The 24,546-nt window shown below is 31.6% G+C and overlaps 1 protein-coding gene across 1 annotated transcript; it reads right to left on the reverse strand.

Moving 5' to 3' along the window:
- Positions 1-20,611: 20,611 nt before the first annotated feature.
- Positions 20,612-23,202, reverse strand: LOC119671072 (probable cytochrome P450 28d1). Its single transcript, XM_038081578.1, has 8 exons — positions 22,968-23,202; positions 22,778-22,916; positions 22,233-22,340; positions 22,070-22,162; positions 21,539-21,952; positions 21,362-21,476; positions 20,977-21,246; positions 20,612-20,918 (listed from the first exon to the last, which is right to left on the reverse strand). The coding sequence occupies exons 1-8, from the start codon at positions 23,168-23,170 to the stop codon at positions 20,755-20,757; spliced, it is 1,506 nt and encodes a 501-aa protein (XP_037937506.1). The 5' UTR covers positions 23,171-23,202; the 3' UTR covers positions 20,612-20,754.
- Between the last annotated feature and the right edge of the window lie 1,344 nt (positions 23,203-24,546).

Here is a 24,546-nt window from a genome sequence, read left to right on the forward strand (position 1 = left end):
TGACAGGTTTCCAATGCTTAATATAGTTATACTCATACCAATAATCCTTGTTTAAACTAGGTAACTTTCTTTTCTTAAATATGATTTCTTTATCTTCTATCTTCAACTATTACTGACCGACTTATGTCGGTGATTTTGAATTTACGATATTATATGATTTGAATAGTCAATAGATTTGAATAGTAAATATTTTTTCTAAACACTATCTATTTTAACTTGTAGTAAGCTTACTTGAAAGTATGTAAATCTTCTGATAGAAACTGGAATGATCAAGAATTATACATTCTGTTTAAATATAAAATTTAAATATCATTTAATTTTAAATTTTAACATAAAATTTAAAACGTTTTTGCTAAAATACTATTTTTCCTAATAAAATCCTCAACCTTATATTTACATTAAATCTGAAAACCACTTCACTTAAAATGTATTCTTCACTCCTTCTTAATTTTTAAGGAATACTCAAGCCATCCGATTGTTATCATAAAGAATTTAATTATCGGTCAGCAGTTTTCAATTTCCTTTGGCGAGAGCGGAATAAAGCAATAATGGCAGAAAATTATAATAAAATCGAATTGTATCGAATTGCGGCCGGAAGGAAGTATTTTTTTCCAAAGTATTTTCCTTTCAGAATTTCTTCAGATTTTGTCCTTTTTTGTTTTTAGAAATAAAGCAATAAAATTAAATGCGAAAAACAAACGAGCAATCAACACGCATCCTGAAAATAAGACTCATAGACGCGCAGACTTCATTCAATTAATCAAAATCGACTGTGGGCCATCGAAGAACAAACGCAGAACTTTCAAGCAGAACTCTACTAATGTTCAGAGTACGCGATATGCGATATGAAGCGAAATCTGGGCGTAGTAGTGCTTAGAGCGGTTGAAATTATTGAAATGTGTGCGATAATTAATTTAATTTTTTTTTCGATTTTCTTAATAGAAAAGCGGTGCCTAATAGAGAAGTACGAGTATAAATGAAATTAGGGAAGAAAATATTAAAAAGGAAATAATTTTATTGATTAAGGCAACTCATTGCGTGCTCTATTGGTGTTAATAAGTTTACGGCAAAGTTTCCTTTGAGATGTAGTCAAGATAAAGAATTTATTGAAGAGCCTTCAAATATGTTAGCTAAATCAAGAAACTGAACATAGCTAGAAAATTAATCAGTTTTGTAAATATTCAAAAGTTTTTAAAATAAATACTCGGTTGAAATATTTGAATAGGACTAGTTAGTTGCAAATAGTCCATTAAAGCAACCACACGTAACTCAAAATCTGGGCTGTTAACATATTTTATACACAGGGTATAAATCAAATAAGATATATAATTATTTCTAAATAGAAACATTGCAGCAACATATAAATTGAAGACATTTTCGAAAGCAAAGGTAAAGGTATCTATCTACTGGGCAAATTCTTTCGCACTATATTATATCTACTATATAATAATTCTTTAATAAACGCACTTAAAACAGATAAAATTGGATATGCTTCATACTATTTTGTATTTAAATCATATATTAAAATAATTCACTTAACATAATATCAATTGAGCTATTTCATAAAGAGGAAAAGTAAAGTACATAAGAATTATAATTTGTTTTAAACAGAAACTTAACAGCAACATAAAAATTGAAGACATTTTCGAAAGCAAAGGTAAAGGTATCTACTGGGCAAATTCTTTCCCACTGTATTATATCTACCATATAATAATTCTTTCATAAACGCACTTAAAACAGATAAAATTGGATATGCTTCATACTAGTTTGTATTTAAATCATATATTAAAATAAGCCACTTATTGCAATATTAGATAAAATCTTTTGAAAAGAGGAAAAAGTAAAGTACATAAGAATTATAATCTGTTTTAAACAGGATTTTAACAGCAACTATATCGACGGTAAAATTAAAGCTATTGACTAGCTATATTTTATCGCAAAATGTTATATAGTAATAGTTCTCAAATAAATGCACTTTTAATACAAAAGGTGTGTGTGTGTGTGTGGATAATATTTTAATTATATACAAGTTATCTTCGAAATAACGCATTAAAACATTTATACCCAATACAAAAGTATTTGGAATATTTTTTGACGAAAGTAAAGTATGTTAATACTTACGAGTGTTTTTGTAAAGATCACACAATAAATGAATACATTTAAATTAATTAATTATATTTTGATATTCACTCATCTTCAGTTATGAAAATTGAAGTATATTCTGTTTCTAATTAGGTCAATCCAGACTTTTGGCTTTTATATTCAATATAGCATTTTAAACCCTAAGTAAAAGAGAAGTTAGGAATATGGTCAGAGTTTTATACAGGTTATACAGGTATATAGGTTTTATATTTAATTAAAATGTCTGGCATGTTTAATGGATTTATTTGGAACCATTTTAACATGTGTTTGTAGAATACTGTACTTTACACTCTTTTGGGACTTCAGATAGTATGTGCAGCTTTAAACAGCGATAGACCCTGCATTTGTTCCAATGTCCCGTCAAAATTTGATAAGATGTGTTTTTCAAGAGGTTTCAAAGTTCTTCATTGAAAACTTTTGCAGGTACGTGGCGGTGGTCTTTTGAGAAATATTGATTTTTTTTGATTGTTTTTGTCAATGCGATTAAACTGACGGGTTTTGGCGGTGGATTTTTCTTATTTTTTTTTTGTTTATCCTTTTTAGATTATCTCTGTGCCTATATATATAAGTTGTCTAAAGAAGTACTTACAAGTATTTATTTTTTCACAGTATGTTAGCTTGTGCAGTGTTTTAACTAGTTTACTGCTATTTTTACCATTTAAGTAGAGTGCAGTTTCTTAGGTCCAAAGTGCTGGATATGTATGATAGATATACAAAATTTTATCATATCTGCAGTTCTTAATTATATTGTCGAACTAAAAGATTATGAATAAGTGTAGGCATGTTTAATACATGCGCTAGAATAATTACATCAATTCATTGATTGTGAATAACGTTTTTCCAAAAGAGATTTGTAAACAGGGATTATAGATATATACTTTTCTCTATTTAACTGAGTTATTAAGAAGCGACTTAGCTTTGAATGTTGAATTCTTTTGTAGTCGAACTCAAAGCATAACTGAGCATTAAGCGATTAAAGTAACACTTTAGAATAGCGTTTACGTGACTCTGTTTCACATAGGCCTAGTTGTAATGCCTCTTAATGGCTTTCCATCAAGTATTCTGGGATTACATTAATATTAAAAGTGCTGTAATAAATTATTTTTTACGAAATTATTCTCTTATTAAAAACACGAATATATATAAATTAGTATTAAAATGTCACATACATAATTTTAAGATACCAGTTTACTAGTTTTAAAGTTCTCGGATAACCCAAGAGAATGTTGAGAAAAGTGATACCTTCAGTGGAAGTGTGTGGATATAATCGTTCCTTATATTGTTATTGCAGCGATTTATTCAATCTTTCTGTTATTGGGTCCACACTCCACAATTTCATTATTCATTTTCTTCATTCGCTTGTATGAGCAAATATTATTGAAGGGTGTCAATAAGCTTCGAATTAGGGGTTGCTGCTGTGGTGTAAGAAGTTATTGCTTCCTTCACAATTTCGTCTCTGTTCATTATATTCCTTCACTTCGGATTTTATTTGCCTTCATTTGTATTGTCGATTCTGGTATTTTATTATTTATTTTTGGAATTTATTTTGTTACTTTTCAGTGCAATTGATTTTGTTGCCATTGTAAGTGGAATTCTTACATGTGAACTGTAAGGAAGACGGGCGTGTGCTTTGGGGAAGTGAAGAAATTACTTGGGGTGCAGTGGTTCGAAGTGTAATTGAGTTGAATTACCGTGTAGGCACGTGGGCGCGATTCGTTTACTTTTATGAGCTTTATTGCCAATAAAGCTGAGAATGTTATTCTTTCTAATTTTCTTTTTTTCTAAAGAAATTTGAAGAAGTCGATTTTGTACTGTTGGTTTAAAATACTCATAAGTCAGAGATTAATTTATTTTTCTTAAAATTTATTTAATTTTAAATCAGGAGAGTACAAATAAGTGATTTTCCAAAGTGCTGTATGTTTATGATTTTATTTGTGTATAATTAATTATATATTTAAAAAAAATTGTTTTGAATAAATTATGTTTACGATAAGGTGAAAATAATTTCTAGCTAAAAGTTAGAAATGCTTTTTATAGAAGCTCATATAGGTAAGAAACCTTCCTACTTCGGAGTGTTAAGCAGAAAGAGAGAGCCACGAGTAACTTTTGCAGGAAAACACCCCCTAGATGCAGTCAGAATCAGATAATAAAGATAATTCAATTTGCTAAGTACGATCAGTAACAGTCGTAGTTCACCGATTGTGTTCTTAAAGGGTAAGATTATGTCGTTTTTGTAACCAAACGACCAGTGTTTACTAGAGTAAAGACTTGTGCAGAATGGATCACCAGAGTGGAGGTATGATATTTTAGGTTTCATTTGAAGTCCGGATTTTCTTAAAGTTTGAAAGCACATATTGAGGTATTGTTTCATGCGGAGCATAATACTAAATACTAATAATACTGTTAATAATATTACGATCTCTCATATCACATTTTCTGTGTGCACCCGAGGCTATTTATATTCTCTTGCTTTTGGAGTGTTATCCATTCTAGCAGAATATAGAAACTTCTTAGAGCACAAATTCTCATAGATCCCAGTTCTTTACATTTATATTTATTCTTTATAAGAATATTATATTGCTTTTGGTGTGCTTTCTGGTAGATGTGTATTATAGCGAGTCTAACGACTCAAGCTAAGTATTTAAAGCCGCTAAATGGCAATTTTTTATAGATCTTACACAAAAAATTTTCTATAAATGTTTGTGTATTTTTTTTGTATTGCTTTTGAACCGCTATTTAGTATTGAAAGCTATCTAGTGTCATATTCTTATAGATTTTAAATAAGAAATTCTCTATCTGTGTTTGAGTTTAATAATAGGAATCTCGGTAGCATATTAAAAGCAGCATGGGGATATGTTTTCATAGATCTTATTCAGTGATTCTTTATATCTACCTGACCTTGATAATATTAAATTGCTTATAAAGTGATGTTGAGTAGACCAGCAAACCTAGCAAGCCAATCGAACCTAGCCACCTTAGCATAATATTAATAGCTGCTAAGAGGCTTATTATCATAGATTTCATAGAAGAGATTTATAGCAATCCCAATCGAATATTAAAACATGATAGGGAAGATGTTCCAACAAGTTCACACTTTCTCTCTCTTTTTATCCTCATCTCCCACTGGAGCATAGGAGCTTTCTAATTTGGTGCTGTGTTTAGAATGCTGTCTAACAGATAGCAACAATAGTGAGATTCTCGACACTAGTAGTGTAAGTAACGTATAACCATAAATGGTTATAGTACGCACTAAGAGTTTTGTTTACTAAAAACACTGGGTCCTTGGTTCAGTGTCTATATGTTTGGATTAATATTATTGATAGACAACGATTACTGTGTATAAATGTGAATATTTCGTTTCATTATATGAGACCTCGCATATGAATTTAAAATTTGCTGTGTATATCGGATGTCCTCCCCTTTCTCTTCAAACTTCAAACACTTGTTTATATATTGTATAGTATTGTCAATAGATTAGAATATTAATCATTTATTATATTTTAATATTAATTAATATCTTCGACATTAATTAATTAATTATTTTTAGCAAAAATGACAGTAAATATTCACATTTAATTTAAGCTCATTAACATCAGTTTCCATTATTTATGTCGCTTCCTTCTGGCATTTTTTGCTTTGTTGAATCAGAAAATCCGGGCAGAATGTCAATGAGTGGCATTAATATTCTTTATCACCGCATAAAGAGAAATAAAATAATCCTCGCTAATGTAATCCTTACGCTTAAAGAGCAAAATGCTTTTAGCAAACTAAAGCCTGCGGAAAAAATTTCGTTTCGAGAAGCAGTAGACTACCATATATACGAGTATGTAGTGAAATCCGTGTTTGATGGAAAATTTGCTAGTACTTTTTGACCATAAAAGGATCAAAAGGAATTCGTAATGATTTTCGTATTCAAGACGCATCGTGTATGCTGTTGTCTCATACCGTTTGTATTGCGTGCCTAAAATATAAAGAAAATTAAAAGGAATGAACTTCCAAACTCCTTTTGAACACTCAGCGCTTTTTGCCGGTGCAGAGGACCATGATGATGATGCTGATGATGATGATGACGACGATACTTTGGCAATTGAAAGAGTTCAAGCTTGTCAAATAGTTTGACATGTAAACTTGACCGATGTTTTGTATTTCCATTTAATTTCTTACTTTTGAGATACTTTAGCTATTAGTTGAAAAGTATTCGGACTTTTATTTGTGTTTACAAAACTACGAGTATCTCATGCACAAAGACTGCATAAGTAGTTAAGTTTTTTAACCGACACTAGAACAACTTAATTCCATCTTTTGGCGAGGGCAAGTGCTGGCATTTGTGTTACTTCGGTTGCTCATCTCAACTATTGCGGGGTTCACTGATAAATATGACATCGTTTGTTCCAAAACTAATATTTATAAAAAAAATTTGTAATTCGCGACACGTACACTCTTAGATGAACCTTTTTAAATTTGACAGCAATTTCATCTTCCACGGTGTGGTTTCCGAATATTTCCTTATAACAGCACACGAGCGTTTGTCTTTGTTTTCGCCTTTGGTTTATTTCGTTTTATTTCTTATTTGGTGCATACGAAAATAGGTTTTTCTAATATGTATGAGACGTACACGTATGCGGAAAAAATTGGCAAAAAGTTTCGTGCTATCACGTCCACAACAACTGACAATGAGTCACTGAAAGCGGGTAGGTGGCTTCCACCACCAATAATAATAATGTTGCTGATAATGATGTTGTCTATGTTAATAATAGGAAAACTCGCAAAACGGGCAAAGGTGAAGTAAAGTGAGTCAGAGTGTGGGTGCCAGTGTGAGTCAGAACATACACCGAATGCACAATTTGCAATCAAGTACTCCATTTATTCCTTTCCTTTTCTCGTTGGCCTTCACTGCTGGGGTGTTCCGGTGTATTTTACCATATTCGCATTTGAAATTAGGTTTTCTGTGTTGGTGGCATAGCGCACATGCCACCGGATTAAAAATTTTAACCTCACGCAACCGAACTACTGAAACATAGCCTACAGCTGAGTTCATTACTTCACCTACACAAATACGCATATTTTTAAATAAATTCATATATTCCAGTAGATGCGGGTTTACCTATATATGTATCCCGATTTCATTTTTGCATCTTTTCACTGCTATGTGACATGCTTCCTTAAGTAGCTCACAAATTAGGCAGGTTACAGAACAAACAAGGAAAATAGAAATTGGGATGAAAAAACTTGCTGAAACCATTGAGTTAAGATTTTGGCATGCATAAAAATTTGAGATGAAAATCTGCGTATTTAGGCCAGAAAGTCACAAATTCGGCACGAGATTATGATATTAGAAAAGTTTAATCATTTCTTTTCAAAGTTGTTTTCTGCTAAAAGCAACATTGGAATTACAATAATTACGCAGGGGGATGAGATAATGAAGCACCAGAAGAAGTGGCAAGAGCTTAGAAAACTTTTCTATTTTATGAACTGAAAAATTATTTCACAGAATTTTGACAGAAGTTCAGTAAAAGATATTTTATTTCACGGAAAAATTACTTTCGAATTTGTATTAATATGAGTATTGTAATTAGAATTCTAGAGAAATACAAATACTTTGGAATGGAAAAACTACCATAGGTTCAAGGATTTTGAATAAGAATTACAGAAAAATACAAACATTTCTTTCGGTTCAAGGATTTAAAGTAAGAATTATAGAGATATATACTATAAATACTTCCATCGGTTTAAGGACTCTAAAGAAGATTTATAGAGATATATGAATACTTTCATCAGCTTAAGGTCTTTATGGAAGAATCATAACGAAAAATAAATGTTTTCATGGGATTAAAGATTCAAAATAAGAATTATGAAGATATATAAATACTTCAAATGGTTTAAGAACTTTAAAGAAAATTTATAGAGAAATAAAATTAAGTTCATGAGTTTAGGGATTTTAAATAAGAAGTAAAGGAAAATATGAATACTTCCATAGGTTGAAGAATTTTATATAAACGTATATATAAAGATATATATATATATATACTTCAGTCGGTTTAAAGACTTTAAAGAATTTTATAGATAGAATATTTATAGATACTATGAAAGCTTTAAGAAACGAAACTTTCCATCGGTTTAAGGACTTTAAAGAAGAATTATAGGGAAATGCGAATACAAATGGATTTAAGCATACTAATTTTTCTACACAACAATATATTTAAGTATGTTATGAACTATTTACCCATGTCTTGTTTTAGTGGTCATTCTGTTATGGTACATTTCGAACCATGATATAGGTGATCTCAAATGATTTTAAATACTAAGTAAAGTAAATACCTTGGGTTTTTTGACCATCTACATGATATGTTTCTTCTACACATCAGCATGGTTTATTGTTTTATATATGTATATAGAAGTCCACTTAATCAAAAATAGTTTTGAATGTAAAACATGGGTTCTTACACCTCTTAAAAGGTTTTTAAAGGAATTTTTTAGAACTGTATCAACTAAATTCTTTCGTGCCTCTTACTGTTTATTTTCCTTTTGAAATAATGAATTTTCTGAAATTTTAAACTTTCAAAAATAAACTAATTTTTAAAATAAAATAAAACGTAAACTATTTAATCACGCTATTTTTAATTTACTATTCCAAGTGATTTACTATCATTTGCAAACAGTTCTCCCTTACTCCCCTAACATTTCTATTGTATCCTTCCAACTTCTGGCAATGTTTCACAATTAATTTTCGTCTTTTTTATGGAAGGTTTTAAGTAACACTAAAATTTTAATGAGTTCTTCCGCGTTACTTGCGTAGCGATAAGATTGCCACCCTCGCATTTCACCTTTAACTTTCTCCAGCTCGGCTATTTGCTATATTTTGCTTATTTTAATTGTGTTGCATTCCACAAATTAAAGTCAAAATAACGCGAAGTCAAATTTATCAAATGCCATACTCCATTCTTCCTACCACTGGTGGCGCTGGACATATTAAAATGAATGCGAGAATGAACCAGAGTAACTGCAGAATGTTATTTTTTTTACCAATAGTTACTGGTGGTTCCTATTGCTATACTGTTATTGTTGTTAATGATATTGTTGTTGTTGTTGCTATTGTTGCTGTTGCTGCCAATGCCATTGCTGTTGGCGTTACTGTTGCTATTGCAATAATAAAGTAAGAACTTGCACGGAATGCCATTGTTCGGGGTGCGATAAGGAATTCAACTCATCTCTCGCCTCGCACACTTTTAATGATAATGATACTAATTTGAAAAATCACAAAATATAAGCAAACTGAAGTCATAGTGTACCGCCGGTAGAGAAGGGTAGAAGAAAAGGTATTACCAAATGGCTTCTAGTATACAAGTGCAACGCAACTGTAAGTACGTGACGATACAGTACATTATTGCTAAATGTGGGTTTATTACAGTACGACACCCCTGTGACAAGCGCAGCTTATCAAGATTGAAAGAAGAAAAAACTATAAAAAATTTTATTTGTCTATAGACAAAAACGCATTTTATGACACTTTGTTCTTCGTACGAAAGCAGCCGGAGTTGAAGACAGTGGTAGGGTGGCAGTGAAACAGTTCACAACCCAAGCGCTCCGAATGAAACTGAAACCGAGAATGCAATATAGTGGATTACAATAAAGTGTACACTTGCTCTGTTGGAACGCAGAGATTTTGTAGAATTATTATTACCTAATTTTATTGGTCTGCTATGTACTCTATTGTATGTAATACTCCAGTAGCCTGCGAGGATTGCACGCATTGTATTCGGCATGATTGCCGCATTATAAGCTGCAAATAATTTTGAAATTTTTGGAGTTTCAGGGTTTGCAGGTTCATTTGATTTTCATATTGATTAGACAAATACCCAAGAGGCTTTCGAACGAAAAGCTAATGCAATGCAGACAAACAGATAGGGTTCATTTTGTAGTACAATTTGAAGTGTTCTGTGTACTTAAAAATTTTGTTTCAAAATGCACGTCCTCTCAGGGTATATGGCCAGGAGCAAGACAATGAAAGCGATAAGCCGTGCCACACAATTTAAATGTCACATTTGACAGTTGCACCACTTAATGACCTCAGCAGCTACGACGTCTAAGCCGCAATTTTAATGTTGCCATCTCGACGCTATAAATTATGCACCTTCAGCCGCCTTTTCAAAACAAATAAACTGAAATATTTAACTTCATTTTAAGCATTTCGGACAACAACATTATTAACTCATTTTCACATTGTCAGCATGTCTGGCCAACGAGCACAGCATTTCGCATTGTCGGAATATCAATACTTCTTTTGCTTTGTTGCAAGAATCCACAATCGAAACACCCGAAACAAGCAATTTCAAGTGGTACGAGCATATCTGCCGCTCCGAGTACAAAAACTCAATAGGCAAGGATGCACAACATTCAACATTCAACATTCTGCAGCGCAGCACATAAATAAAAGCGCTCCTTTTTTTGCCGTATGTTGCCGTATTTTGCATACGACGATTTCTGTTGACAACACAAAAAGCGACGATTTAAAATTGTGTGGCATTATCGCAATGTGTCTGTCTATGGTGCTTTGTGCCTCCTGGCCAAACAAACATGCTAATATGCGGCATTTGGCTCAACATGGTCAATAAGAATTGTGGCATAGCTTCACTTTAAGGAAAGCAAAAACAAAAAAAAAAGAAACAGAAAACAAAATATCTCTAGAATGTCTCTGTGGTGCTCGGCTCGGATTGCTTTGACCAATAGTAACCAATCGCTACAAAGAGCCTTTAAATAAACAAACAGAATCTAAACTTGACTTTCCTGTCGATACTGTAAATATTCTTTAGTCAAACAATTGTTGGCTTTGTTTGAGATTTGGTTTGGAATACATGCAGCCGCCACATTCAAAGTCAAAAATGGAGCAGAAATACTTTTGGCTTCAATTTGAAGCACATTTCCAGACTTTATTCAACTTCTTTATGTTGAACTCTAAAGAGATTTACGTAATACAAATTCGATTGCTTTGTGGAATGATTTGTAGTGTCTTCTTTTATCTTTGAAACTCATTTGAAAAAAAAAAGGATTTTAAATTTCTTACTGAAGCTGTTAACAAAACGTTGACTACAATTCCATTCTGTTGTTTTGGCATAAAGAAATTGAATTAGGAAATGCTCTTTCTTAAATTAAGTTTAAGCCCTGTACTTTTTTAAGAGTCTACAGTAAGATTCTACAGTAATACTGTAGAGAAGAGAGAGAAACCGCATACCATGTACTAGCGGAGTGACCGGCACTGATGCACAATCAGAAGAAACACTTAGGAGGGTGTTTCCTGAAAATAAGGGATTCAAGACTAGGAAAGATAGACTGTATACTGTCTTTCATTAAAAAAATCGAACTTGGAGAAACACTCCAATTCGATTAAGGGGCACAATATATCATTTAATCGCAGTCTACTATCCCTTTTTTTCATAATAATAATAAAACTTAAAAATATTTACAAGTAGTAAGCAAAAGTATATTATCCTAATAGAAACTTGACTTAGCTTTGATATTGTGGTTTCAGAAGTCTAGCATGGCACGGTGGTAAGCCGAGTATGTTAGTCCATTTCTTAATGGAGGTCTTGACAACTAGTAGCTACAGTCGACATTCAAGACACAAAAAAATCAATTTGAAAGAAAAGAAAAAAATCGTTTTCTTTATATATAAATCGATTATTTTCGTCATCAGTGATCGCAACTGAAGTCAACGTAGTAGTTGTATTGGTAATAAATCCACTGATATTCACTGATAAGTCGTCATTAGTGATTTCTTTGTCCGATTTCATTGCACTCTATTTGTTTTATATCCAAAATATGATTTCTGTCATTATTGTTAATCGTTCAGAGAATGTTGATTCAGTAATGTTCAATAACTTCGTTGCGCTTCATTGATTTTATCATCCATGTTGTTGCAATACCAGAAGCCCAGCTTAGAGTAGCCTGATATTCTTGTCAAGTTCGTGGTAGAGTTTTAATTCCAACTATTACAGGTTGTGATAAGAGGTATAAGAGGTATAAGCATAAGAGGTACATATTGTGATAAGTATTTTCTTGTTTTACACTGGAATCTCAAAAGTGGATTCTAAAGTGTAACTCCTGTTAAAGTCAAGGAACTATATGAAAGTCTATTGGGTTTCTCTTGTGATCCAACAATACGGATAAGAATATTAACTTTAGAATTTGAACCTTGTTGTCATCATCTGTTTTGACAGAGGCTGCATTGACTTTTATTCCTTGCTTAACTTCTCTACTTAATAATTCCAATGCATTTTTGCCAATGCAATTTGTACTAGCCCCTAAATGTTATAATTCTTCTTTCCCATTTACTTTAGTCTTAGCAAATTTTGGGTTACTGTTCTTGACTGTCACGATTCCATCTATCATTCTTCTGAAGCAGCTTTTGGTGGCTCTTTTCCGTGTATATAAATTCGCTATCTTTTAATATCTATCATATCGAGAAAGCAGAAAAATTTTGCATATGTTATATCTCCAGCAAAAAAGTGTTGAGTATACAATCTCAATAAAAGGTACAGCCAATTGAGAACTTCATATGCTTGAAATTCAGAATAAAAAGTAAATATTTGTTTTGTGAACATATACTAAAAATATCTATTTGTTGCGATTTATTAAAATCACCATACAAATAAAATAGAAACGATGTATTAAATTAATATATCAGAATATATATCTCAAGTATATATATTTATATATCATATATATCATATATATCATATATATCATATATATCATATATATCATATATATCATATATATCATATATATCATATATATCTTATATATCTTATATGTCTTATATGTCTTGTATATCTTATATATCTTACATATCGTATACATCTTATATATCTTATATATCGTATATATTATTTATATCTTATATATTTCATATATCTTATATACTATATATATCTTATATATCTTAGATATTTTATATAGTTCAATATATGTGATGGAAAGTGAACTTTCAACTAATGTAGTTCTTTACAGTTTCATACAAATATTTCGAAGATTCTTTCTACTATTACTGCATAGTTTGGGTCGTAAGTATCTCTCTCTACATATAGCATAAAATATTAAACATATTTTAAAAATGTCTTATTATGCGATTTTTAGACTTTTGTACTTATCACAACGAATATAGTAGCAGATAGTAAGATAGTTTGTGCACCATTTTTCATAAATAATCCATACAAAATCTATATAAAAATATGTTAAATAAGTTAGATAAGTCTAAGTGTAAACATGGCATCAGTGTTTAAAGCTATAATTAGCTTATAACTATATTAAAATTCAATCTAGAAACTAACAATACTGGATATATATTTTATTTAGCAAATTATTCCATCTAAATATTTTAATATTATTTTAAAAATATTTACTTTCAATGCTAATGTATGAAATAAATATATGCATCTTATACTTAGCGAGATAGAAATTGATTTCTGTTTCCATGGGTAAATGAAAAATTTTCAATTATCCGATCTAACTGCAAAGTCAAACGGTTTCAGTTTGTGTTTCTTGACAAGATCTCAATCTGACTTCTTAAGTGAATGTGAACGTAAAAATAAATGGTCCAGGCTTATGGTTAAGCATGACGAAAAGCAGCGATTCTATGTTAATGTTTTAAAATATGTTGGACTGCCCCCTGCCCATTTGCTGGTTCTCGACTGTGTTGTACAAATGTAATAATTTATTTTTCTGTCAACTTTTGGCAGTTGGAACTCCTCCTTTTTGCTGTAGCACACATAAAAATTTTCTATAATTTTTTAGTTGCCATACTGCCAGTCAAACGGGTCGGCAGGCGGGTAGGCGGGTAGGCAGGCAGTTGGGCAGGCATGCATGTGAGTCTGCGGAAGGTGTTCTCTGGTCTTACTACCAAAATCAATCAGTTCATGTGTCTACAAAAGTAAGCGGGTGTAGCTGCCCGTCCACTTATTTGCAAGTGTGATCTCCCCTGTTTGCGGTGCGGCTACTGTTTGTATTTCTTGGTTTAGTTTTTTTTATTTTTATTTTTTTTAGATTTGTGAAATATATTTTTTCTCTTATTTCAAATGATTTTTTGTGCTGATTTTATGACACAATTTGAATTGCTTTTATTACTTCTGAGGTTACAGTTATTGTCCCCAGTGAAGCATAGATAATTTTGCATTAGCACAAGCCGTGCTGATATATCACACGTTCGGATTGGTCAATCTATCTACTTGGGTGGATTAGAGCGGCTATAGATTTACTGTATCTGTGTCCACATATTGAGCAACCTTTGCATAATATCTGCAAAATTTATGTTAAAATGAAAAATGATAACTTTTCTGTGACTTGACATTAAAACAAATGAATTTCTGGCCAATTTGTGATTGTTATTGTATTTTATAACTTAATTCCTGTGTGGGTAATATCGAGTGCGGCGATTGGAACAGGCAAATATTGCCGTTAGTTGGAAATTGCAAGGAAAACTCATTTTTCATAGATTGAAAACCGTGCGTCTCCAAGGAATTTAAAGCAGATTAATGTTGCTTTGAATTTTTGAATTTCATAATATTATAAATTATGTTGTAAAGTCGTAAAGTAGGAAACATATTATGTTTGATCTAAAAATGACATATCTTTAAAAAAAAATTTATATATGCAATTAATTTATTGTTAATATGATTTTGGGTGCTTACGGATACATAGATATTTTTGTTCAATTTTAAAACGTAACCAAAATCCACTGTAGTATTCGAAAGGTTGTAACCTTCACTATTTATAGTATAATTTGATAGAAATCACATAGCTCATACTGAACGGTAGCCGAATTAACTTGCTTGTTAGAAGTAAGAAAAATATACATTACTTGATTAAAATTGATTTTTAATAAAGAAAATTTTTGTTCCAAAATATAACAAAAAAAAACCGAGTATACTTCCCAATATTACCTAATATTCTGTTGCATTAGTATATAGACAATTGTTTCGATCCCCGCAAACATAAAATACGTCAACCGTTTTTCATTTGCAGATCTCTTTTACGTAAACTGAGGTTCAGTCACCAAAATCCAAGAAGAGTTTGACGCAAATGATTACTTTGTTTTCTTATAGTATTCCGCGACGACGTTATATTTATAAATTGTTTGAAAAAATGGGTTCTATTTTCCTCCAACCCTATTTGCAACGAAATAGAATTTTAGAGTGTATGTATATAAAATATATTCCGTAAATCAGAATTTTAATTCTCACTATGATTTCTATCAGTATCATATTCAAAATGATCCTATAGCAACTTGTATGAGTCTAACTCATTACAAATAGCAGCATAGCTTATCTTAACCAATTCAATAGTAACTCGTGTGAATCATGTTCGCTTGAAGAAACCGCTTAACATATGCAATATCACTTTAAAGCCATATCTTGTTCCAGATTCCGGTACGTATAGGCATGAAACTATATTTATTCACCCTACTGTATCTATAATCTTAAATTCAGTCAAATACTCGCATACATCTATATGTTATGCCCGCACTTTAAAAAAATATTTAATCCTCTTTCTCAAATTTCGAGAAATATGGTGTCAAATACTTTATACGCAATCATTTTTTTGATAATAAAATTGTAATTCTGTTTGACACAATAGAATATCAAATGTTCACTTATCCACATAAGAGACAAAATTAGATATTATTAACGAAGCCAAAAAGAACATTTTGTTTGATTCAAATTGTGTGATAAGTAATCGCATCAAATGAGACAAAATACTGTGACAACAAAAGTTAAATGCAACTCGGACTCTATTCTAGCGAACCATAGGTAGAAAAGCTGATTTTAAAAACGGCCATACCGATGATGCTGAAAACTCGAATTACCTAAAAGAGTTGGCCACACCAGTAAACATTTAAAAAGTCCAGAAAATTGTTATAGAAGGCCGTAAAGTGCAGTTCTAGGAGATAGCTTAAATCTTCGAGATTTCAAAGACATGTGTCGGCTTCCATTTGTACATTGTGACCGAAAAGTTTCCGGAAATAAATAAATAAAACGCAAAATTCTTAATCTTCATCAATATTTATTTTATCTCCTTCAAAATATGCTCCATTAGAAGCGATACACACAAATGCCAACGTTTCTTCCAATCATCAAAACATTTTTTATAGGCGCTTTCCGGTATGGCTTTGAGTTCCCTCTGCGAATTCTGTTTTACGTCTTCTATGGATTCAAAACGCGTTCCTCTGAGTGGTAATTTGAGGTTGGGAAACAGGAAAAAGTCACACGGTGCAAGATCAGGTGAATACGGTGGCTGTTCGATGGTATTTATTGAATGTTTGGCCTTAAAATCGTTGATAATGTTGAACAAATTGAGGTGAATCGGAACAAGCCGGGCGTTGACACGTCGCATACACAAATTGTCCACCAAAATCAAACGAGCCATCTCACGACCGATGCCTAGCTCTCGTGCTATCTCTCTAACACTCACATGAGGATTTTTGAACACGATTTCCTTTGCCTTTTCAATGTTTTCGTCGGTGGTAGAGGTCGAAGGTCGTCCAGAACGCGGCATGTCTTCGACGGTCGTACGACAGTCCTGAAAGGCTTTGTACCACTCATAAACTTGAGTTTTCGATAAAACTGATTCCCCATAAGCCTTTTGTAGCATTCGCAACGATTCTGCACACGAAATTTCGTTCGAAAAACAAAATTTGATGCAAACTCTTTGTTCAATATTTTTTTCCATTGTTTTTTTCGCAACGCACTACTGAGGTGAACTGGTTTCAACAGCTGCCGTAAACGAACTGTCTGACAGATCGCGCTCATTTTTGGCATAGTAATTAAGGACAGTGCTGCCAAACTACATAAACTTAAAATATCGAAAAATATACAGCGCGCGAATTTTAAATGAGAATTTCCGAAAGCTTTTCGGTCACAATGTAAGATTATTTTTTCATGAGAAAGTTCTTTTGAAAGTGAGTACCACATTTGTTGATTGAGACCTGGTTGGAGCTGTTAAAGTGAGATAAAAATGACTTTCTTAGTCTTAGTCTAGTGTTAAATCAGCAATCAGCTAAGTGAACAACAGTAGGCGAATTTCTTCAAAAACATCTAAAAACCCTACAGTCAGCATGCAGGGTCTCCATTTTAAGATACATATGAAATTATGTTCATCGACTGCCCTGAAAAAGGATAGGGATAGCGATTGCTGCATTGCCTAGCTAGTGCATTTGAAGGAAAAATTTGACAAAAAACGGCTCTATATAAAGCAGAAGCAAGTAATTTCTTTGTAGGACAATACTCCGTGTGAAAAGTAGACGGCTTGCATCGCTAATTTGCACAAATTACACTTCGAATTGCTTCTGTATCCACTCTATTTGCAAGATTTGGACGACAGCGATTACTTATTGTTTGAAGATTTTGAAAGAACACTTTAGGGAAAGAAATTTTGGTTCGATGAAAAAATCGAAAATTTGTATTACTCTCAAAGTAGACTACTCTGATGAAATTTATTAAAACTTCGTTTTATTGGTAAACCTATGGATTAATCGGTCTATGTATTATCTACTATAGTGTGGTTTCACAAGTATTTGATCGAAATATATTTATGTGCTGGAATCAAAATTTATATTATTTTTTATTTAACTTTTAGGGGTTTTTTTTTTGGCGTTCTACATTCTCACCGAATACTCACAATTTTGGTAATACAATTTTTTAGTTACGAAATCAAGTTTAAATTATTATGTGAAAATTTTAGCGAAAAGGCAATGAAAATTCTTTAGAGAAATTGCCTTGAAATTCGCGAACGCACTTGTTACCCTGCGGAAGTGAAAGCAACAACAAAAAACAACGAAAAATAAAAAGAAAAAAGAATGGATGAAGTATTGCACAAGACAAAAACGAAACGGAAATAAATTTTCAACTCGCAACACCCGCCGCCGAATCGCAACACTCATTCACACACAAATCCGAATAGCATATCGAGTCGCAGCCTCATTTTTTATCAACACACACACACATACACATGCATATGCACTCATTCTATTCAAAACAAAAATACACTGAAAGAAAAACAATAGAAAAGTTGCAACATGCAAACAAACGGAAACGCGTACAAAATGTCAGAGTTGCGTACACTGTTTTTTTTCGCTACTGTAATTTTTATTTTTTTTTCGGAAAAGTGTAATTTAATTTTGTTTCTAAATAAATACAACAACAACAATAACAACAGAAGCAGCAACAAAATAGATTGCAACAAACGCGTGCAAACCTAAAAAATGGAAATGTTTCGTTGGCTACAAATGCGCGGGTAATTTATCGTTTTAATTTCACGTTCATTAAATTTGATCATAATTTACGGCACCATAAAATGAGCCATGGATGAAGGACGAGACACATGCATAAATTTATCCTGGCGTTTGTGCATGTGTGGATGAGTGTTGCGAAAAGTTATAAAGTTGCAAATAGACTCGCTCAACTCCAACTGCCTAACAATGGGAGATAGACATTTGGAGAAATGGTGTGGAATTGCCGGCGGATGATGAACTAATTGGCTTTGTAAATCATTTCAAAAAGGATGTGCACACTTCGAGGTGTTAGCAGGAAAATTACCTATATAGAGAGCATAAAATGCCATATTACGTACTATAATGTACTCAATGCAAATTTGTATAGATAGCAGTTTAAGTTAGCGGAAAGAATGTTAGCGGAAAATTATTTACGAATAATTAAATATAACAAATAGGTCTAAGACCAACGATGATGGGTATTTGACAATATTCGAAACAGCGAAACAGAAATAATAAAAAAAAATTTTGTTGTTGTGATTCAATACTGTTCGAAACTTCTCTATTACAATACAATACATAGTTTCTATGTTTAGTGAAATTAGCATGGTTTTCTCCGTGTTATGATTCTAGAGTAGGTTCTATACAAAAGAAACAATATTATAAATCATGCAACCAATAATGCCTCTACAAAAGAATAGTATTGAAATTTAACAAATAAAAAATAACTATTAGCAATTATTTCAATTATTTTATAGATCTTAATCAATAATCTATTAATCTATTTTAATCTTATATAACACCGCAAGTGAATTTGTTAATGAATTTGCACAGCAAATGAACAAAACTTCAAGTCCGAAAATGCAAGTCAAGTACAGTTTTGGGTCAATTGGCTAATGAACACTGCCTCTGCGTTTCAAATTTGGCAGGGTATGAGTTCAACTTTTGCAGTCTGATAAAATTATTAACGAATAATAAAATATAATAAATAGTTACAAGACCACTGATGATGGATATTTGATAATACTCGAAACAGCTGTAACCATACAAAAAAATTTAATTAACTAAAATAATAAAAAATTTTGTTGTTGTAGTTCACTGCTTCTCGAATGTTTATGACATAGTTATGTTACAACTGTAAACAATTTTAAGCACCGTTCTTACAGTACGCCTAATATAGGTTCAAAGACAATATTAAGGGAATTTGTGGAGATGATAAACTTAGCCAAACAGGGTTACCAGTCTCACCCCAGACGTACATAGAAACAATATCGGAATATCTATTTTCAATTGTAAATTATTATTACAAATAATATAAATGAATAATAATCAATAAATAAATAATTGAATCATAATAAGTAAAGTTATGTATAATACATTATATATAATAAATAAATAATACATAAATAATAATGATAATTAATAAATAAATAATAATAAATAAATAAATTAAAATAAATGAAATTATAAATAAAAAATAAATAATATATTAATAAATAATATAAATATTATCACAGTACCATTCGGAAAATCAATTTGTCCTGTTTAAACGAAGTTACCTGTTTAAACTGTAGGTTTATGAGTTCCCGAACGTAATAATATTTTGGGAAATTGCAGGACCGATGAAATTAGCAAGACTGAAGTCAATATCCTCCTTGACGTACACCGAAACACTCATTTCCAGTTATCAATCTAATTGACAAATACTTTCGCTCAACCAGGACAAATGTGTTTTTGGAATGACTGTGTTTTGTAATACTAACCTATTGTACGCCCCGGGGGAGATTAGATATCAATATTTAATATCAACTAATTGACTCACTGACGATTACTTTAATAGAATGATGTTTTTCTGAAGTAAAATTCTAGACAATGTTTTTTAACGGAAAGTAGGATTCATGTAATAAAATATTTTTATGACATCTCTATAATATCGGTCCCATAACAGGTATTTAATGTGCGACATTCTGTAAGCAATCCTCTATTTTTTGTTTATGAAGTTAAAAGGTGGAGACCGAAGATGTGAAAAATAGTCGAGAAATTTGGAAGAATTTAGTTAAATATCTATATAAAATCTAATCTGCAGTTTACCGAAAATAGAATATCGAAAACAGTTTTTAGAAAAATAGAATGTAATGGCATTTTCAAATCGAGTAAACAATATAGTTTTGGAGAATGATGGATGTCATTTAAATTTTTTTTTTTTCCATAATTGTATTCAAATAGTTTTTTTTATTTCTTAGATTTTATAATGATACAGCTATATAGTGGATAAAAATAATAACTTTTATGACTTGTATGTACTAAATACTTCATCATTTGCTTTTGTTTGATTTTTTTAAACTTTGTTACTAGAGATCTTCAAAAAGTATCTCAATATTTCCATCGACAGTTAAAAGAAAAGAAGATGACATAATTTTATTATCTTTTCTCGTACGTTCACTAGGTTTGAGTTTAAAGTTTCGTAGAGTTTTCCAAATAACGACCTTGGCTTCAACCAAACCAAGTTTCATACCTGAATAAGAAATAAAAATAAAGTATTTCTTAAAATAATGACAGTTTTAAACATTTACCTGGACAAATTCTCGGTCCATCTCCAAAAGGCAAGTAAACGCCCATTTCACGATATTTACGTAAACCACCGAAAGCTTCATCGAAACGTTCGGGCCAGTAATCTTCTGGATTTTCATAAAAGTCTGCATCGTGTTGGAAAGAATATGATGATATACAAACCACATCGTCGGGGTTAATGGTTACTTTGGAGTTATTGGAGTTTTCAAGTGTGATTTCTTCGGTACAAATTTTAAAAAGTATAGTAAGCGGTGGGAAGATGCGGAGAGATTCTGGAATATATAAATTGTATGTTTAGTTTAAAATTTATTCTTAAATAGTTGAACTAAATATTTAAAATATATTTAATACTATTAGCTTGATACAAATTGCTTTCACAAAACTCACCGTGCAAGCATTGATCCAAATATGGCAGTTCATTTAGTTCATCAAAGGTAATATCCTCAGCGGTATTTATTAATTCTTGACGTAGTTTCTCTTGCACTCGATCATTTCTAGACAACTTTAGTAAATTAATTAAAAATTTTTATATAAATAAATAAATTCCTTCAAAAAAATATTTACCAATAAAAGAAAGTGTGATATAACATTTGCTACAGTCTCAAAACCATCTATCAGGACTGTAGTTGTATGTCCTGCAATTTGTACATCAGTCAGGGTTTTTTTTTCTTTAAGTTGTAGCAAATGATTGATCACATCACAACGCTCAGTACTTGACTTCAAACGTGCCCCAGAAGCATCAGCCGCTAATTTCATAAAAAATCTATCTGCCGCTGGTGCGAAAAAGGGTACTGGCTTCAGTAAACGTAACCAAGGCCATGTAGCAGTCCGGATGTAGTAAGCCACACACTTTAGTGACTGGAGAAGCATCTTATTTGCCATTTCATGAATGGGCGAAAGCTCTGTACTGGTAAAAGCATTAGCCTCGAGACCCCAAATGAAATTTGATATGAATTCTGTTGTATAGCGATTAGATAGCTGAAGATATAAGATATTGTTTTACATTTGTATATTGTATTGATTAATGGAGAACATGTATCACTAAAGCATATATTAATCTTTAGGCAATAATAAATTTATTTTCCTAAAGCTCACCTCCTTGGTGTCCAAAAATTCGTTGGGTCTTTCTTTTATAAAATCTACTAGCTTCTGAGCGCTCTCTCTCATGGTAGGATAAAATGCACGCAACTGATTATATGAAAAAAAAAGAAGTGTAAGAGTTTGGTTTCTTTTTTATGTGGCAATATGTATAACTAACCCGATTAATAGATAAAGGTGGTGTAAATTCTGCACGGCGTTCCTTCCACGCGTCACCAGTGGTTACAAAAGGACTGCATAAACGTAGTTTCTCCACTTTTGGCGAGGTCTCAAAAATACCAGAAAAGTTTATTTTTAATTTTTAATAGCAATAATTAAAAAAAAAATTAAAAAAAATAAAATGAAATAATTGTAAAAGGTCAGAGCAAATAGAGTGTAGGACCGAATTTTTTTAAAAACGTCAGAATCTTAGGCGAAGCAGTGATTCTATATTTAACAGTGTACGAAGATTAGCCTATGTAAGTATTGTGGAAGCTATACGGATATTTTCAAAATTGAAACTTCCAGTAAAACTATATTGCAAAGCAAGTTGTGCAAAAAGTTGATAGTATGCCTAAAGGCAATATATAGCTTAGACAGTCAGAACACTTTTAAAACTTTGGAATACATTTTACTCCCATTGAATGTTTTAATATTTGAGAAAATGTTAATACATATATCATTAAATAAATTTCAAAAAATCGTGTTTAAGAGAATCAATCTTACCCATTTCGAAGATTCATTATCTCGAAAATGTTTGAAATGTTTTGTTAAAATCTGTACTGCTAATTTTGGTTCCACTATGAACAATTTTGGACTGCGCCCGGAAAATAATCCAACAAATTTTTCGGTAGTTTTGTAATATCTAAAAAAATTTTATTTATACCAATACAACTTAAGGTAGTGCAATACTCACAAATATATTTCATGCAACTCATCGATTAAATTACAAATGCCTTGTCTTGACTTTGGAAATGAGCCAGAAATTAATATTGGTTTTGGACCCTTAACACCTCTTTTTTGCCAATACTTGAAGTTCCAGCTCAAATATAAATATATAATAGAAATAACTGCAAGAATGAGCGCTGATATAATTAATAGCAGTATTAAAAGTGCCATCGTTTTAATTCATCAAGTAATCATATGACGACGGTTTGACGTTCCATCGATAACTAAAAGCTGTGAACATAAACTGAACACATTTTAATATTCAGGAAAGTAAATATTTTTATTTGATTAAAAGTGATTATCAAACGAGCCGACTTGTTCTTATCATAGCTGTGACTTTTTGCTGATATAAGAGAAGACTCTCTTAAATTAGTATAGTTCTGATTTCTAGATGACAAGAAAAATCTTTATATTGATTAGAATTAGAATTACAATTGTGTGTATTAAAATGAAGTATTAATTTTGCTGAGTCAATAGTATATCAAAATCTTTCTAAATACTAAAGTAACTGAATAGCATGATCAACAACAAGCTTATGATATGCTCGATTAAAAGACAGCTTATCACCAGATTTGAAGATATCAGTACTTAATTAAAGTATAAACTTCATTTATATCAGCAAGTCCACTATACTAATTGGATACATTTTTAATGTATATCAGCAGTGTGACTATTCTCAGGTCTTAAGGAACTCCCGGAGTATTCTGTTCCACATTTTCTTTGTCACCTGTTTGTTGGTTTGTTTAAAGATAGGTTCGTTTAGTTCAATTTGTGTAGTCTACGAACCTTCACAGATGGTTAATCTTATCTTTCCGATATTAGTGTTATATTATTGCCACATTTTCATTGTCAACTATTTAATTGCTTAGTTGGCGACAGCTCGGTTAAGTCTAATTTGTATTTAAATCAAGATTATTTAGTAGCTGTTAGCCTTCCCGTTATCTATTATCAAAGATAAGGACAAGAATACAGAAAATGGATGACAATTTTATTTTTATCAGACTGGTGGTAGCAGTAGCAGTAACAGTATTGTGAGAGATTTTTATTTCACCAGTCATTCTCTATTATCATTCTCTACTATTCTCTATTGAACAAAAGCCAAAAGCCTTGAGACATCTTCTCTGTGACTATTTATAATCGATAATATCAAATGTATACAGACGATAATATTGTATTTGAAAGACGTACCGTAGATGAGATGTGTTATTTGAAGGTATTTAATTTAAATATCTGTTAGGACCACACGCAATGGCTTAAGTACAAAATCTGCAAGAACTTTTTGCATGGCGTTTTCTTTTCGTATTAGTTAATCAGCTTTTTTGTTTTCCTTAGTATTTCAATGCACCGGGATCCAGATGAAAGAAATTTTATGACTTTGTTCAAAGAGTTGAGCTTTTTCTGTTTTATTCCAATAGGTAGGAGATTGAAATGTCTAAATTACAAACTTAGTTGCTTAGAAAACTGTAGTCATGCACGCAATCGGTTAGTGAGAACGATTTTTTAATAGTATCTTTATATTCCGACCTTCATTTAGGAGTTTCGCTATT

Source organism: Teleopsis dalmanni, chromosome 1, assembly GCF_002237135.1.
Source record: "Teleopsis dalmanni isolate 2A chromosome 1, ASM223713v2, whole genome shotgun sequence".
Classification (NCBI taxonomy): Eukaryota; Metazoa; Arthropoda; class Insecta; order Diptera; family Diopsidae; genus Teleopsis; species Teleopsis dalmanni.

What these genes read in the sequence shown, in the direction of transcription:
- LOC119671072 (XM_038081578.1), bottom strand. Translation starts at nt 23,170, where the DNA reads ATGGCACTTTTAATACTGCTATTAATTATATCAGCGCTCATTCTTGCA. An exon ending in CACCTTTATCTATTAATCGG is followed by an intron (nt 22,163 to 22,232) that starts GTTAGTTATACA and finishes TCATATAATCAG; the next exon opens with TTGCGTGCATTTTATCCTAC. An exon ending in TATCACACTTTCTTTTATTG is followed by an intron (nt 21,477 to 21,538) that starts GTAAATATTTTT and finishes AATTTACTAAAG; the next exon opens with TTGTCTAGAAATGATCGAGT.